The following is a 17,866-nucleotide window of genomic DNA, read 5'->3' as shown; positions in this document are numbered from 1 at the left end:
GGAGAGGGTGGACCATCTGGAGAATCGCTCCCAATTCAGAATTTACAAATCATGGGGAAGCCTGAAGACATCAAGGGAGCGGATGTTGGCACATATGTAGCCAAGAAGGTGGAAAAGTTGATGGGGGAAGGGGGCCTTTGACTGGCCCCTGGAGATTGACCAAACGCACAGGGTGCTGATGAGAGAGCCACAGGCGAACGAGCCGCTGAAGGCAATGGTGGCGTGTCTCCACTGATTCCTGGAAAAGGAAAAGATTTTGAGATGGACGAGGCACACGAGGAGGAAGGGAGCGTGCTTCGAGTGTACCAGGACCTGGGAGCAGACCTGGCGAAGAGGAGAGCTGAGTTCAATCGGGTGAAGGCTGCCCAAGAAAGGGGTGAAGTTTGGGATGTTGTACCTGGCCCGCCCCTGGGTTACTTTCAGCAGCCAAGAACACTATTTTGGAACACCAGAGGAGTTAGAACATAGAACATAGAATTTACAGTGCAGAAGGAGGCCATTCGGCCCATCGTGTCTGCACCGGCTCTTGGAAAGAGCACACTACCCAAGCCCAAAGCAGTTGTGCTAACCACCATGCTACCACGCTGCCCCAATGGAATTGATGGAATTTTTAAGAGACAATGGACTGGCAGGAGAAGGAGAACACTGAACTGTGGAGGAGGTGTGAGGAGAATTTTTTTTTCTGTCTTTTCAATTAATGGTGTTGGAGAACGTTTCTTCTTTGGGATATTTTGTTGGGTTAGGTGGCAGGATGCTTGGGGAGTGTCAAGGGTCAATGTACCTTTTTTTTTTGTTTCATAGTTGTTTGTTCCATGGAGATATGGGTGGTGTGGGGAAGGGAATTAGTGGAGGGTAGGAGGCTTAGTAGCCTTGGACTAGCTACCAGTCTAGCTGGGCGGGCTAGCTAACAGGAGCACAGTGGAGTGTGGCCAGCTGGTTAGTGTAGAAGAGGGGATTGGGGTTGTGGTTTTGTTTAGTGGGGGGAGGGGGGCTGCTGACAAAGGTGTGGCTGCTGTGGCGCAGCAAGAAATGGACTGATAACAGTGGGCATCCAAGGGTGGGCCTGGAGGGTCATGTGACACGGGCTGGGGGACTGAAAAAGTAAACGTGAATCATCATATATATATTTAATCATACATTCTGCTTTCTACTTTTTGATGCCATTCTTTTCTTTGTACTTTTTTACTTTTACTGCCATAAACCGTAATTTGCACATAAAATCTGTTAGTGCTACTTCATAAAATATTGCCAAATATAATTAATTATTAATGGACAGCTGATATAGCCATGGTCAGGAAGTGGGTAATGGAGGAGGGGTCAGCGTGGCGGCAGAGGGGGGCTGCCTCTTGTAGGGCAATGACTTTAGGAGAATATTGACGTCGCCCCTGCCATTCCCGCCGGCCAGGTACTCCATGGGCCCAGTGGTGGTGGCGGCCCTGAGGGTATGGGGGCAGTGACGGCAGCATCTGAGGTTGGAAGGTGCCTCTGTGTGGCAGGATTTGCGACAATCACAGGCTGGACTTGAGGTTTTGGAGTGGTGACAGGCAGGGATCGAGCAGTTTGGGGACCTGTTTGTGGGGAGGGTGGGGGGGGGGTGCAGGGGGCAGCTTTGCGAGCTTAGAGGAGCTGGAGTAGGAATAAGAGCTGCCAGGGGAAATGACGGAAATGGGAGGAGGAACTGTTGTGGAGATTGAGAATGGAGGCTGGGATACGGGAGGAGGCCCTGAGGAGGGTGAATGCGTCCTTGTCGTGTGTGTGGCTTCGCCTTATCCAGTTCAAGGTAGTCATAAGGTGTACGTGACGGTGGCCAGGATGAGTAGGTTTTTTTAGGGAGTAGAGGACAGCTGTGGGTAGTGTGTGGGGAGTCCTGCAAACAATGTCCACATGTTTTGGGTGTGTCCGAAGTAAAGGGATTCTGGCAGGGGTTCACAGATGTAATTTCTGAGGTGTTGAGGGTGAAGGTGGCCCCGAGTCCAGAAGTGGCGATATTTGGAGTGTCGGAAGACCCGGGAGTCCAGGGGTTGAGAAAGGCAGATGTCCTGGTCTTTGCCACCCTGATAGCCCGGTGACTGATTTTCCTCGGATGGCGGGACACGGAGCCACTGAAACCAGGGTTGTGGGTGAGTGACTGTGGTAGTATGACTAGGGGTATTACGGTACCTGGGAGTGTGAGCTGCCATTGGTGCAGAGGGCTCACTGCCCATTGGCCCAGGTATCGTGTTCTCCGTATTCCTATTGGCTAAGAGGAAGGTAGCTCCGCCTACGAGGCGGGGTATAAGAACCCATGTGCCCCAGCAGCCAGACCATTTCTGTACGTCTGCTGCCGGGCTCACTTCTTGCTGATTAAAGCCTTTCGTTTCGGACTTCACCTTTGTTTCGTGTCCATTGATTGTGCATCAATTTAATCAGCAAGATTTTAAAGGATGGAGCTCCGCAACAAGCCGGAGTGTCTTCGACTCAGCCCTCACGCAGCGAATGCAACAGCCGCATTTAAGCACTGGCTGGCTTGCTTCAACAGTTACCTAAGCACGGCGGAAAACGTCCCGACAAGGGAGCAGAAATTGCACATCCTCCACTCGTGTGTCGGCACCGCCATATGCACGCTCATAGAGGACACAACAGACTACGACGCGGCTATGGACTTGCTCAAAGGACATTTCATACGGCCGGTGAACCGGTCGGACCCCTCCCCCCCCCCCCCCCCCCCACCCCCCAGGCCTGTGCTGCAGGGCGCCCCGAAAAACCCACGGGGCCCCGTTGCTATTTCTGCGGCCAGGCGAAGCACCCCCGTCAGCGCTGCCCGGTCCGTTCCACAACCTGCAAGGGCTGCAGGAAGAAGGGCCACTTCGTGGCCGTTTGCCAGGCAAAGGCGGTCGCTGCGGTCCCAAGCAGCGACCGTGGGACCCCCCACCCCGCGCTCCCTTCAAGGACCCAATGCAGCCCGCGGACCTCGCTGCCCCCATCACTCAACGCCACGTGTGATCCCTGGGCGCCGCCATTTTACGCCCCCGACCAATGTGCGACCCCCGAGCGCCGCCATTTTGGACCCCCAACTCCAGATGAGGGGAACGGGCGCCACCATTTTGTCCATCCCCCACCATGTGCGGCCGACTGGTGCCGCCACCTTGGATCGGCTCCCAGGACCCCGCAGGTGACTACTCCCTGCCTGATGAAGACTCCGACTATCTGCCACGACTTGCTTCAGTCACGCTGGATCAGTCTCGGCCCCATACCCTCTCCACAGCGACCACAAAGATTTTGCTCAACGACCACGAGACAAACTGCCTGCTGGACTCCAGGAGCACAGAGAGTTTCGTCGACCCCGCCACAGTAAGACGCTGTGCTTTCCCTGTCTACCCAGTTAACCAAGAAATCGCCCTGGCCTCCGGCTCTCACTCAGTACAGATCACGGGGTGCTGCATAGCGGACCTCACGGTCCAGGGGAGGGAGTTTAAAAACTACAACCAATCGTCCTCCCTCACCTCTGCGCGGCATCACTCCTGGGGTTAGACTTCCAGTGTAACCTGCAGAGCCTAACATTCAAATTCGGCGGCTCTTTGCCCCCCCTCACTGTCTGTAGCCTCGCGTCCCTCGAGGTCGATCCCCCGTCCTTGTTTGCAAACCTCAACCCAAATTGCAAACCTGTCGCCACCAGGAGTCGACGGTACAGTGCCTCGGACCGGACCTTCATCAGGTCCGAGGTCCAACGGCCTCTGAAGGAAGGGGTCATGGAGGCTAGCAACAGCCCCTGGCGAGCACAAGTGGACTGCCTTCGAACCCTCCACGCGGACCTCTGCCACCCGGGGGTCACCCGTTTTTTCACTTCATCAAGACCCGCAACCTGCCCTACTCCATTGAGGAGGTCAGGACAGTCACTAGGGAATGCCACATCTGCGCGGAGTGCAAGCCGTACTTCTCCCGCCCCGAAAAAGCGCATTTGATAAAGGCTTCCCGCCCCTTTGAACACCTCAGCATGGACTTCAAAGGTCCCCTCCCCTCTACCAACCACAACACGTACTTCCTCAACATGATTGACGAGTACTCCCGCTTCCTGTTCGCCATCCCCTGCCCTGACATGACCACACCCACCATCATTAAAGCCCTACACACCATTTTCTCCCTGTTCAGATTCCCCGCTTACATTCATAGCGATAGGAGGTCCTCCTTTATGAGTGACGAACTGCGTCAATTCCTGCTCAACAGGGGCATCGCCTCCAGCAGGACGACCAGTTACAACCCCCGGGGTAACGGACAGGTCGAGAGGGAGAATGGTACGGTCTGGAAGACCGTCCTGCTGGCCCTACGATCCAGAAATCTCCCAGTCTCCCGCTGGCAAGAAGTCCTCCCAGACGCCCTCCACTCAATCCGGTCACTTCTTTGCACATCCACTAATCAAACACCTCACCAACACCTTCTTGTTTTTCCCAGGAAGTCTTCTTCAGGGACCCCGCTCCCAACCTGGTTGGCTGCCCCCGGGCCCATCCTGCTCCGGAAGCACGGCGGGTGCACAAGTCAGACCCGTTGGTCGAAAGGGTCCAGCTGCTCCACGCGAACCCACAGTACGCGTATGTGGAGTATCCCGACGGCCGACAGGACACGGTCACCCTACGGGACCTGGCACCCGCCGAATCCCGACCACCACCTCCGGCGCCAGCCCCCTCAACCACCCCCCAACCGCAACTGCCCCGGGCAGGCGCTCCCCTCCCTGGCCCGCCGACACCCTTACACGCGCTGCCTAATGGACAGGACGACCCTCCCCCGGCCTGGCCCTCGCCAGCTCCGACTAGGGGTACGGACGCAGCCACAAGGACCGGATCATCACTCCCGGAGTCACGGACGCCCACAACTCCAACGTCTCCAGCGAAGCTCCGCCGGTCGCACAGGACATCCAAGGCACCCGATCGGCTGATCGAGTCTGTGTGAACTGTTGATGGACCCTTGTTCTTGCTTGTTCTCTCTTTTTTTTTTTCTCACTCAAACCTGTATATAGTTACTGTGTGTTCTGACTCAACCCTGTACATAGCTGCGGGCCAGTGGGCAGCCACTTTTTGAAGAGGTACGATCGGCATCACTAGTCATAATACCAGTCTCTTACCAACTTGCACGGGACACCCCCCCCCCCCCCCCCCTCACTCTCTATGTCCGCATCACCCGTACACCCCCCCCCCTCCCCTCCGGGTTCCTTTCTCAACATGGGGTGAATGTGGTAGTATGACTAGGGGTATTACGGTACCTGGGAGTGTGAGCTGCCATTGGTGCAGAGGGCTCGCTGCCCATTGGCCCAGGTATCGTGTTCTCCGTATCTCTATTGGCTAAGAGGAAGGTAGCTCCGCCTACGAGGCGAGGCCGTGTCCCCAGCAGCCAGACCATTTCTGTACGTCTGCTGCCGGGCTCACTTCTTGCTGATTAAAGCCTTTCGTTTCGGACTTCATCTACGTTTCGTGTCCATTGATAGTGCATCAGTGACCTGGCGCAGTTCCTTCGGTTGGAAAAAATCAAGTTCGCCTTGAGAGGATCGATCATTGGGTTTGCCCGGAGATGGAAGCCATTCTTCGGCTTCTCCAAGGAGAATTGAGGAAAGGGAGGGGCTAAAGGGGTTAACATGGGGAAGGCTGGATGGAGGAGGGGAAGGATAGGGAGGTTTGGGTGTTGATTAGCTGGTTATCTATTAGGATGTTCCTGTTTGTTTTTGCTCTTGTTTTTGTATTTACTGTTTATATAAATGCCTGAATAAAAATATTTAAAATAAATAAATAAACCTCTTGTCCACCAGAATTTCAGAACCTTAACGAATAAAAAACAGTGCAGAAACTAGCTTTAAAGTTGTGACTGAAATGCTTCAATCTATATAGGCTGGAGATATTAAATCTGTTTGAATTGAATTGCTGTCTGAGGGCAGTTAGGCAAAGATTTTGATAATCCTAATTTATGCCTAGTGTAAACCTGAACAGTCAGGGTTCATTGGCATGGCACCAGCGATGGAGATCATAGCGACACCTCCAAAAGACCCACAAGGCTTGTTTCTCTGTGCCAATTATGGACTGACTGAAAGGATTCATAAATTGAAAGGATTAATGTACTTGTCGATTTGTCAGGAACCTTTGTAGTACGACGTTGGGCCATCCATGACACATAATGAGAATGATTTGGAATGTAGTGTTCGGCTGCCGTGATGAAGTTACAGTCTTTGAGCACCATCTAGTGTTTGTTGCTTCATTAGATGCAATAGGTTTAAAAGCCAGTCATATCATCAGGGCTTCTAATACGCATAAAACCTTAATTGAATATTTCCTTGCATCTCAACACATTAGCTATCAAAAGGTATTTTCAGGATAAGCAGCAGGGATAGCTGAGTAAAAATGAATGCCAAATTTTGATTGTGCAATTTTTTTTTCATAAGGGCGGCACGGTGACGCAGTGGTTAGTACTGCTGCCTCGCAGCGCCGAGGACACAGTTTTGATTCCGGCCCCGGATCACTGTCTGTGTGGAGTTTGCACACTCTCCTTGTGTCTGCGTGAGTCTCACCCCCACAAAGATGTGGCGGGTAGGTGGATTGGCCACACTAAATTGCCCCTTAATTTAAAAAAAAGTGTAAATTTTGTTTCCATGTTCATTGATGAGATGTGAGATTGCCCATCCCTAATTTCCCTTGAGAAGGTGGTGGTGAGCCACACTCTAGAATACTGCAGTCCATGTGGTGCGAGTATACCTACAATTCTGTTTGTAAGGGTGTTCCAGAATTTTCACCTAGAGATGGCGACATAATTCCAAGTCAGGATTGTATGTGGCTTGGAGGGAAACTTGTAGGTGATGGTCTTCCCCTACATCTTCTTTTGTCCTTCTTGGTGGTCGATGTCATCTTTTTTTTTTAAACGGTGCAGAAGGAGGCCATTCGACCCTCTGAGTTTTCACCGACTCTGAAAGAGCATTCTACCTAGTCTCACTCCCCTGCCTTAACCCCGTAACCTGTACATTCTCCAGACTCCAACCCCCCTCTGGTTGAGAAGAATTTTTCCTAGTGTCACTTTTCCTCCTTTGGACAATTGTTTTGAATCTCTGCCCTCTAGTTCATGATGTACTCTTGGTTGGGAATAGTCTCTCACTATTTATCCTGTCCATACCCCTCAGAATCTTGAATACCTGAATCAAGTCTTAGCATTTTCTCCAAGGAAAATCTCTAATCTATCCTCATAGCTTCTTTATCCCTGGAATCATTCTTGTGAACCTCCTCTGTACTGCCTCCAATGCCATTGCACCTTTCCTCATGCATGATGTCCAGAACTGGACACTGTGCTCCAGGTGAGGCCTATTTAGTACCTTATACAAGTTTAACATGACCTTCTTACTCTTTGTACTCAATGCTGCTATTAAAAAACCTGAGATACCATATGGTTTATTAACTGCTCTCTTAACCTGCCCTGCCATCCTTAATGACTTATGGACATTTGGACCAAGATCCCTCTGTTACTGCACTTCCTTTTAGCGTTTTTCCCTTTATTTTATACCGTCTTTCCACCTTCTGGGTCACTGTCTGTGCGGAGTCTGCACGTCCTCCCCGTGTGTGCGTGGGTTTCCTCCGGGTGCGCCGGTTTCCTCCCACAGTCCAAAGATGTGCGGGTTAGGTGTATTGGCCATGCTAAATTGCCCGTAGTGTCCTAAAAAGTAAGGTTAAGGGGGGGGGGTTTGAGTTGGGTGATCATTGCTCGGCACAACATCGAGGGTCGAAGGGCCTGTTCTGTGTTGTACTGTTCTATGTTCTAACTCTGACGTATGGCATTGTATAAAATGCCTTTTGAAAATCCAAATACACCACATCAACATTTTTGCCCTTAACAAACTTCCCTTTTGGCTCCTGAAAAAAATTCCAGTAAGTTAGCTAAACACGGGCAGCATGTGGCGCAGTGGTTAGCACTGAGACTGCGGCGCTGAGGACCCGAGTTCGAATCCCGTCCCTGGGTTACTTTCGTGTGGAGTTTGCACATTCTCCCCATGTCTGCGTGGGTTTCATCCCCACAACCCAAAGATGTGCAGGTAGGTGGATTGGCCACACTAAATTGCCCCTATTTGGAAAAGGAAATAATTGGGTACTCTAAACTAAAATTTTAAATTTAGTTAAACACGATTGTCCCTTAATTAATCCATGCTAGCTTTCCTTAATTATCTAAGTGACTATTGATTTTGTCCCAAACTATAGTTCCCAGATGTTTCCCTACCATTTGTAAATGATACACACTGTAACTACTATGCGCCAGTGATGGAGAGAGTGTTAAGGTGGTAGATGTGGTGCTGATTAAGAGAGTTGCTTTATTTTATATGGTGTTGAGCTTCATGAATGTAGTTGGAGCTATATTCATCCAAGAAAGTCTTCCATCACTTTCCTCACCTGTGTCACTAACATTGCTATCAAACAAAACTTACACAGCAATAACCTCCCCACTGATGCTCAGTTTGGGTTTTGCCAGGGCCAGTCAACTCTTGTCTTCATTACAGCTTTGGCCCAAACATGGACAAAAGAACTGAACTCCAGAGCGGAGGTGACTGTGACATCATGGCAGCATTTCACCAAGTATGGTATCAAGGAATCTTGGCAAAACTGGAGTCAGTGCATATCATGGATGGGAAGGATGGAGAATGAGGTGGAGAATGTTTTATTTTGCATCTCCAACATAATTATATTTTGAAGGAATGCTGTTCCACTCTTGCAAAATGCCAGAGAGGCAGTTTGGCAGTAATTCTGGCTTATCATGCATTAAAATTGTACGTATACCTGAATGCACCAGCCCTAACATTTTGCACCATGTTTACCAGTTACCCAGTGGGTAATTATCACAACTTTGCACCCATTTCAATGATTTCAATGCTGTGTCTATCAGTGAGGTTTCAGGATAGCATAATGAATACCTAATGAACATAAAGAATAATGAATGAAGATCTCAAAGAGCATCTGTGTAGATACTTATAAAGTAATATAGAGTTAATTTCTGTTATCTTAAAAAAGGTTTCATGAATATCACCAAATATGTATAAATGGCCATATTTAAACTATTAAAGCCAGTCACAAAGATTCACGCAGACTTGCACAATAATGGAGGATAATGGCTCTTTGGAAAAAGCTATCTAATTCCCCTGTTCTTTCCTCATTGACTTGTAATTATTGTTTCTCACTCCAAGCACCTACCCATTTACAAGTTACTATTGAATCTACTTCCACCACCCTTTTAGTCCAGATCATTGTAACTCACTATGTTTAAAAAAAAAACCCTCTTATCACAGGTTCTTTAGCCAATTACCTTAAATCTGTTCCCCTTTGCTATCAACCCTCCTGCTGGTGGAAACAATTTGTTCTTGATCCTATCAAAACCCCTGATAATTTTGAACACCTCTATCAAATCTCCCTTAACCTTCGTTATTCTAGCAGAATAATGTCAACTTTCCTCTCGACATAACCGAAGTCTTTCATATTTGATATCTGGTAAATCTCCTCTGCACCATCAAGATTTGAAATCTTTCCGAAAGTGTGGTGCCCAGAATTGGGCTCAGTACTCTAGTTAAGTCTCAAAAGGGATTTATAAAGGTTTACCATACTTTGTTGCGCTCTGTGACTGAGAAATTTAGGTATTCCCATTCTCATTGTACTACTCCAGATGAACCTTTTCAACGGCCACAGTACACCCATGTCTCTGAAATGTTGTGGTGAATGGTCTGTAGCTTGGCAGTGCCAACTGTCAGATTGCTGGTCTATATGTTGGGTATTGAACCAGATATGAGCTTTCCATTACATCCTGACTTAGAACCTTGCCTTAATAGTTCAGATTGGCAACTTGGAATTTTCTGTCTCAGAGTTTCATGTTCTGCGATGCTAAACGGAAGCATAGGGTTTCTGTTAAAGAGTTTAAGAATATCGGACAGTTTTGCTAATAAAATAAAATTCCGCTATTAGGACCATAGATTGAAAGGCAAAATGGCCATGGTGTTTCCACCCAACAGATACCAAGCAGTTTCCAGGGGCGGCATTCTCCCCTACCCGGCGGGACGGGGGATCCCGGCGTAGGGCCTCCCCAAAGGTGCGGAATTCTCCGCTCCGGAGCGGTTGGCACCACGCCGACTGGCGCCAAAACCGGCACCAGCGGCCTTTCAGGCCTGGCGCCAGGGCTGGCTGAAAGGCCTTCGCCGGTTCGCGCATACGCCGGTGGTGCCGTTGACGTCACCACCGGCGCATGTGCGCTGGGGGATTCTCTTCCGCTTCCGCCATGGCAGAGGCCATGGCGGCGGGGGAGGAGAAAGAGTGCCCCCCAAGGCACTGGCCCGCCATCCGATCGGGGGGCCCCGATCGCGAGCCTGGCCACCGTGGGGGCATTCCCCGGAGTCCGATCGCCCCGGGACCCCGGGGGCCCGGTCGCGCCGCCGATCCCGCCGCCACCAGAGGTGGTTCAAACTTCGGCGGCAGGAGAGGCCTCCCAGCAGCGGGACTTCGGCCCATTGCGGGCCGGAGAATCGCCGCAGGGGCCTCGCCGAACGGCGCGGTGTGATTCCCGCCCCCGCCAATTCGCGGGTGGCAGAGAATCTCTGCCACGGCGGGGGCGGGATTTTTGACGGCCCCGGGCGATTCTCCAACCCTGCTGGGGGTCGGAGAATTTCGCCCAAGATGTGTTGGATTCAACAGCTGTTCTGGCCGATTTCAGCTTGATTTCAATGCTAAAATAGCCTGACTAAGATCTGCTGTTCCTTAGTAGATTTTCGTCATAACCCAAGATCTGTGACGTTTCGGTGACAATTATCCTCTGAAATAAGAGTTAAGCACCCTGTAAAAAACGTATGAAATTGCAATTTGATTCCTTGGGACTAAGGCAGTAAGGATCTTTTATTCTTTCTCTGTTAAACAGTGTTGCTGGTACTTGTGTTCAGTTCTTGTTTTATTGAAGTCTAAACGTAATTTCATGTTTCTCTTTTCAGTGATGAAATCTACATTGCTCCCTCGGGTATTCAGAAGGAGAGGATCCAGGTGTGTGGTGAATTTATTGTGGTAAAGAAAAAGAAAGAAAGATTTGCATTGATGATTTCAGGATGTCCAAACCTGCTTTACAGCGAATTCCGTACATTTGAAGTGTTGGCATGGTTGTAATGTAGGAAACACAGCATCTAATTTGTGCACGGCAAGTTCCACAAACAGCAAGGTGATGACGCCCACATGTGATGAAAGGTCACTGACCTGAACATTATCGATGTTTCTCTCCGCACAGCTACTGCCAGACCAGTTCAGTACCGCCAGCATTTTATGTTTTTATGTAATGTATTAGCACTATTGATTGAGGGTTGAAAATTGGCCAGAACACTAGAAAGACCAGTCCTTTGACTAGTGTTATGGGATCATTTACATCCCCCTAAAATTGACTTGTTTTTTTATTAGGTTTTCACATTTCAGTACCGCCAGCATTTTATGTTTTTATGTAATGTATTAGCACTATTGATTGAGGGTTGAAAATTGGCCAGAACACTAGAAAGACCAGTCCTTTGACTAGTGTTATGGGATCATTTACATCCCCCTAAAATTGACTTGTTTTTTTATTAGGTTTTCACATTTTGTGTTTCACAACTCGTATGTTTTATGTTACATTACTTTACATAAACGCACCGACCATAGAAAAATAAACAAACAAAAACAATAGAACAAAAATGAGCAAGAAATAAAAGGAGGTAAAAAGACAGGCAGCTGTGAGTACAGATATTTACATACATTTGCTTTCCCTCCTGCTGTGGCTGTGTGCCCCCCCCCCCCCCCCCCCCCCCCTTGAACAGCGTACCTTTGTTACAGTTCCAAGTTTGACCCGGGCACGTATTTACAGATACCTAATGAGTCCCTCTCAATTTCCTTGTGTGTCCTCCCCTCCCCCCTCTTTCTCATATTTACCCCGTGACTCGCTTGTGGCTCCCCACTCTCTCTCCCCTTTCACTACTCTATTGGGTGCTGGCTACGAACAGATCCTGGTACATCAGTCCCACCCAGCTCTTTCTTACCCTCAGTCAGATCCCTCCGATCTACATCTCCACGGTCTTCTTCAGTACAGTAGACAAACTAATCATGGCATTTGTGTGTATGTGGGGGGAAGTGGGGTGAGGGGGGGGGAAGCCGAGGATCTAAAAGAAGATCCTACAAAAAGAATTGGTCCTTTTTCCTCAGTTGGGTCTCCTGGAGGATGACTGTCGGCTTTCATACTTTTCAGATGGGCAAAGACTCTGGATCTTTTCACTGGGCTATTAAGTCCCCTCACGTTTCAGGTGACTGTTCAGACAGGTGTTTTCTGTTCCCCCCTCCTGTGAAGTCAACCATACTTAGATTGTGGATGCGCGCCTGCCCTCCGGGGTTTCCCTTTGTTTGGGGGCCATCCAAGATGGCCGTGGTCAGTGCCCCACCATATGGCTGAAACCCTGCGTTCTGGGGTTACTCATTGTCCAGGCACCTCACAAGATGGCCACCAATTATGTGTAAGTCATGTGGATGTGCCCCTGCACTCCAGGATTTCCAAAGTGGCTGTTTGCAATGCCTTTGCTTTCCTTGCTGCCATGTGCGATCTGACATAGTCAGCCTTGTACCCTTCCCTTCCTCCTACACCCCCCTCCAACGTCCCACCTGTCCCTCGGCTTTCCCCCCGAGTCTGTCTCTCCCCCATCCCTGCCGCACAGCCATCCTCCTCTGTTTATCCTCCCCAAACCCTCCCCCCCCCCCCCCCCCCCACCCCTCCCCCAATCTAGATTCTCTCCCCCTGTTGGCAGGAATCCTCTCCCTATCGGGAGCTATGCCACACCACCCCCCACCCGCTCGTAAATCCTTGCGCTAGCTCACCTGGTAGTGTGGTGCGCACCCCCTACCCCCGGGTCAATCTATACCCCGTCCCGATTGGTGTGTGTCTCTTTACCCCCCCCCCCTTCCTCCTCCTCACACTCTCCTTCGCCTTGCTGCTCTCACCCCGTCCTTTCTGAGACTCTATGTCAGATATGAAGATGAGGCAATTCAGTCCCATGTAAATAGTCGCTACATTTTTTTGTGGACCAATACGATTATGTGTCTGGTTCACTGCTGGGGTTTCATTGCCTTCCCAGCCCATGCTTGTGCACAAATTCATCCGCTTCCAACAGTGCGGTGAAATAGTACTTCCTGCCCTGGAAAGTCACCCAGAACCTGGCAGAGTACAGCATTCCAAACCGCACATTATTCTCGTAAAGGGTTGCCTTGGCTTTGTTAAATTATGCTCGGCATGAGGCCAGGTCTGTCCCAAATTTCTTGGTACCCCGGATCGAGTGTCCCTCGCAGATACAGGACACTGCATTTCTTGCCCAGTTCAGGATCTTTTCCCAGTCTTGGTACCGGTGCAGTTTCGCAATGATGGCCCGCAGCTGCTCCCTAGCCTTGGGCTTTGGCTGGAGTGACCTATGGACTCCGTCCACTTCTGAGGGTTTGATGAAGCTTTCCCCTCCAACAAACTTGCCCAGCATCTGGGTCACGTACTCCATCGGGTTCCTGCCCTCGGTGCCATCCGGTAGACCCACAATGCAGAGATTCTGGCAGCGCGATCAATTTTCTTGATCCTCGCCTTCCCTCATAGTGTCCCTTGTGTCACCATCAACCTTTCCATCCCTGTCTGCAGCGAGACGATCCGATCGCTCTGGTCCGTTGCGGCCTTATCCAGCTCTCTGATTGTCGCCGCCTGCGTCTCTAGCCACTGTTCCGTCTTTTGTAGCACTGCTTGCAGGGTGACCAGCGCCTCCACGGCCACCACTTTCACCATCGCCATCATTTCAGGTTTGATGGCATCCTTGACCTCTAGGGGTTCCTGTATTAGGAATCCGTTCCATTCATTCATCGGGAGGTAGCCTGGCATATATTCTGACAGTCCATCCTGTTCAGGTGTGGCCGGGACCTCGTCATCCTGTGTGTTCGCCGTCGCCTCGGTCTTTCTCTCCCGGTTTTTACACCTCTGCCATCTCTTCGGCTCCTCGGGTTGTTGTTGCCTGGCATGTTCATTTCGTTGTGGTGGTGTTGGAGGAGGGTGGGGATGTTTTTCCCCGGCTTTAGCGGGCTATTTTGGGTTAAAAGTGCCTAATTTCAAGTTTCCAGGAGGAGAGCCACCTTTTGTGCGCCCGCTTCGCTCATCCCCATCCCCGGAAGTCAAGGGCTTGTTTTAACATCTAATTTGAAAGACAGCAAAGGACCCAGGAGTTTCTCAGCATCCTCGATCTTGTTCTTTCAGATAGCAAGGTCCAAGGCCAGAGTGCTGTGTCAAAGTGTGTTCACCTGTGTAACACTATCAATATCTGTGCTCACTGAAAATGGGAAAAGTGAGCAGAAAAATGCTGACTAGTTTGACGCTTATTGGACTGAAATGAAGTCAGTTACTGTAACTAAGAGGAGAGCCCTCCTGAACTACAAGCAGGTCCCCGGCAAACAGAAACTGGATGTCTCAGATCTGCCAGAATCAAGTGTCAAAAACAGGATGATCATCACTGAGCCTAACAAGCAGATGGAAAAGTGGGGAGAGCATCATCTTGAACTCTACACAACGGAGAATGTTGTCATTAAAGGAGCTCTCAACGTCATTTCAGACTTCCCTGCCATGGAGGAGCTGGACAGCGAGTCTAGCATGGTATAATTCAACAAGGCCGTGCCGTAAGACAAGTGTGGTGTAAATATAGTCACCTTGGAAAGGAACAAAGAGGATTGCAGTGACAGAAACAATTACTGAGGCATCTCCTTGTTAAGTATTGTGTGGAACTGATGGCACGGTGGCGCAGTGATTAGCATGTTGCCTCACGGTGCCGCGGACCCAGGTTTGATCCCAGCCCTGGGTCACTGTCCGTATGGAGTTTCCACATTGTCCCTGTGTCTGCGTGGGTCTCACCCCACACATCCCAAAAATGTGCAGGGTAGGTAGGTTGACCATGCTAAGTTGCCTCTTACTTGGAAAAAAGATTAATTGGGTACTTTAAATTAAAAAATATATGGTGGATACGTTGACTTGAGTAGGGTGATCATTGCTCGGCACAACGTCGAGGGCCGAAGGGCCTGTTCTGTGCTGTACTGTTCTATGTTCTATATGAGGCGCCCAGAATCATAACCGGGTGAAGTAATTATTTTATTTAATATACTATGCAGCCCTTTAAAATTGTGAATTTCTGAATGTGGCCCTTGCACGGAAAAGTTTGCCCACTCCTGCTCTAACCAGAGTGCAGTCTTGGTATCACACATCTACCCTGAGTGTCAATGTGGCTTCAGAGCTGGAAGATCCACAGTTGACAATGTTTTCTCACATTGGCAGTTACAGGGGAAGTGTGGTAAACAGCAAATACCTCCTCTACATTTCCTCGTGAACCTCACCGATAATTTTCAATCATGTCAGCAAAGATGGACTGTTTAAACTGCTGCAGAAAATAGGCTGGGTGTCTTCCACGAGAATATGCAGAGTTCCGTCAGTTACAATGGAGCAACACTGGACGTTTTTAAGATAGCAGCAGTGTCAAGCAGCAACCTGGTGCTGACTCTCTTTGGACGTTTTTTTCTCGATCTGCTATTGCACACTTTCAAAGTCTCAAATGGGGTGTCTACCTGCATGGCTGAACTGATAGCAAGCTGTTTAACAAGGTCCCGTGCCAAGACCAAAGTGTGTAACGGCCTAATCCACAAGTTGTTGATTGCTGGCATCCCGTGCTGAGGTTCAACAACAGCTTGTTGATCAGTTCTCACAGACCTGCAAGAACTTTGGACTGACGATCAGTGTTAGGAAGACCAGGTTGTGGGCCAGGAAGTAGATAGTCCACCTTCCGACAAAGTTGATAACCGCATTCTGGAGGTCGTTGACAGTTTCACATATGCTGCATCAATAATTACCAGCGACATGTCCATTGATGCCAAAATTAGCACCAGGATTGCCGAAGCTGCAAACTTCATGTTAAAACTGAGAAGTCGATTACGGACCAACTGCAAACTAGCCAAAAACACAATCTTGACAACAGGAAAATGTGACTGAATGAGGTCTACCTACAGCTTCACCTGCTAACCAAAACTATATTGAACTATTTGAAGAGGACCGGTTTTTATAAAAATACAGGATAAGACACCGATCAAAGATGGCTACCACCAGTCACCTGTATTCTAAATTGACCTCTTTTTTGAAAGGTTCCAATATAGAGTGCACTGCAGACCTGCACTGACATGTGCATAGAATTTCACACCTGGTGGGTGTCAAGGTCATCTTTAAAAATTGACTCTTGAAGGGGAGGCATTAAAATGCAAAGTGCTGAATACTAATCAACAATAAAGACATTGGGAACTGCTAACCAGCCAGATACATCAGACACTCAAAACTGCTGTGGAGGATTAAATCTCCTGTTGTTTTCCACTATCTTGGAATGTGGAATAGGTTTCTGAGATGAAAGATCATAAATGTGATTATTTGTTTCACAACAATGACTTCAAAACATGGTAATCCATTTCCTTTCTTGGAAAATACAGAGAGGAAGTTTAAGAACTGTTTTTTCCGAGTCAGACGCAGAGAAAAGTCATCTTGAAAAACTACGGAGCAGTAAGGAATCTCAAAACCCTGGGTTTGTATTTTCCTTGCGGAGGCTTCTCGCCATTGGCCATCAGCAGGATCTTCTGGTCCTGTCATTGTCAACAGGGTTTCTTGTTGAATGCACCCCTCTCTACCAGTAAACCTGCAGCTGTGGTGTGCCATCGGCAGGGCCGGAAGATCCCGTCAGTGTGAACAGCGGAAGTTCCAGCCCCTATCTCTTTACAGACTAAAAATCATTCACAGAGATAGTGACTGTCCATCAGAAAGATCTTCAGGATAAACCCATTGATTTCTGGGAGATGGATCACAAAATTAAAAGGATGGAAATATTCTCGGGCAAAGTGTAGTTACCTGGACTTCAATTCAACTCCAGAATTTTACAGTAAGAAGTCTTACAACACCACGTTAAAGTCCAACATGTTTGTTTCAAACACTAGCTTTCGGAGCACTGCTCCTTCCTCAGGTGAATGGAGCAGTGCTCCAAAAGCTAGTGTTTGAAACAAACCTGTTGGACTTTAACCTGGTGTTGTAAGATTTACTGTGCTCACCCCAGTCCAACGCCGGCACTTCCACACCAGAATTTTAAAGGGAAACAGCTAACTTCAAATAGCCACAACATTCAATAATCTCAACTCAATTTTTATTTGGACTTTAACTTTTCTTCCTTATGATATCTGTGTGTTGTTGCATCTTATTTTTTTCTCTCGGGTTTGGTATCTAATAAGCATACTCTTCATGTGACTCAAGAAAACATGTTTTGTTTGGCTCCTTATTAAAAAATAAATACATTTGACTGGAAAAGGAATCTAAAGGAAAAATTATTTTTTGATACAAGGATGTCTGTAAATGAGACCTCAAATTGTGCAGGATTCGAGTAGATGCATGGGAAGTCTTCACTGGTGACTGGAATGCCTGGAGATGAACAGTCAGGAAGGGTGTCAAAAAATCAGATGACACATATATTGACCAGATAGCAGAAAAGAGAACCCAGCGGAAAGGAAAATAATTAATCCACCTCGGGCCAATGCTAGTCATCTGTGCCAGCTGTGTAAGGGACTGTCACTCACAAATCAACCTCTACAGCCAGAGTGGATGATGCTCAATACAGAAGTGGCACACACGCAAGGTGAAATCCGTAGTTTTCCCAGACAGATGGATGCAAGTGAAAGACAGCATCTATGGGAGTGCTGCACACCCTCAGAACTACAATAAAGTGTCAGTTCAGATTATTTGCTCAAGTCTCTGGGTTGGGACTTGGACCTTCTGAAACAGAGGCAAAAGTTCAACTGCCTGAGTTGTG

At 48.8% G+C, this 17,866-nt stretch overlaps 1 protein-coding gene across 1 annotated transcript in view; it reads left to right on the top strand.

Moving 5' to 3' along the window:
• The window catches only part of LOC119971604 (APAF1 interacting protein), a 65,563-nt gene that overhangs the window by 33,989 nt on the left and 13,708 nt on the right, over positions 1–17,866 (top strand). Inside the window, exon 3 of the mRNA XM_038807390.1 lies at positions 10,955–11,003. Coding sequence (XP_038663318.1) covers positions 10,955–11,003 — 49 coding nt within the window. The remainder of the gene's footprint in view (positions 1–10,954; positions 11,004–17,866) is intronic.

This window comes from Scyliorhinus canicula, chromosome 9 (assembly GCF_902713615.1).
Source record: "Scyliorhinus canicula chromosome 9, sScyCan1.1, whole genome shotgun sequence".
NCBI classification, from domain to species: Eukaryota; Metazoa; Chordata; class Chondrichthyes; order Carcharhiniformes; family Scyliorhinidae; genus Scyliorhinus; species Scyliorhinus canicula.
Note: the sequence above shows the minus strand (reverse complement) of the source record. Positions and strands in the feature narration are given on the sequence as shown.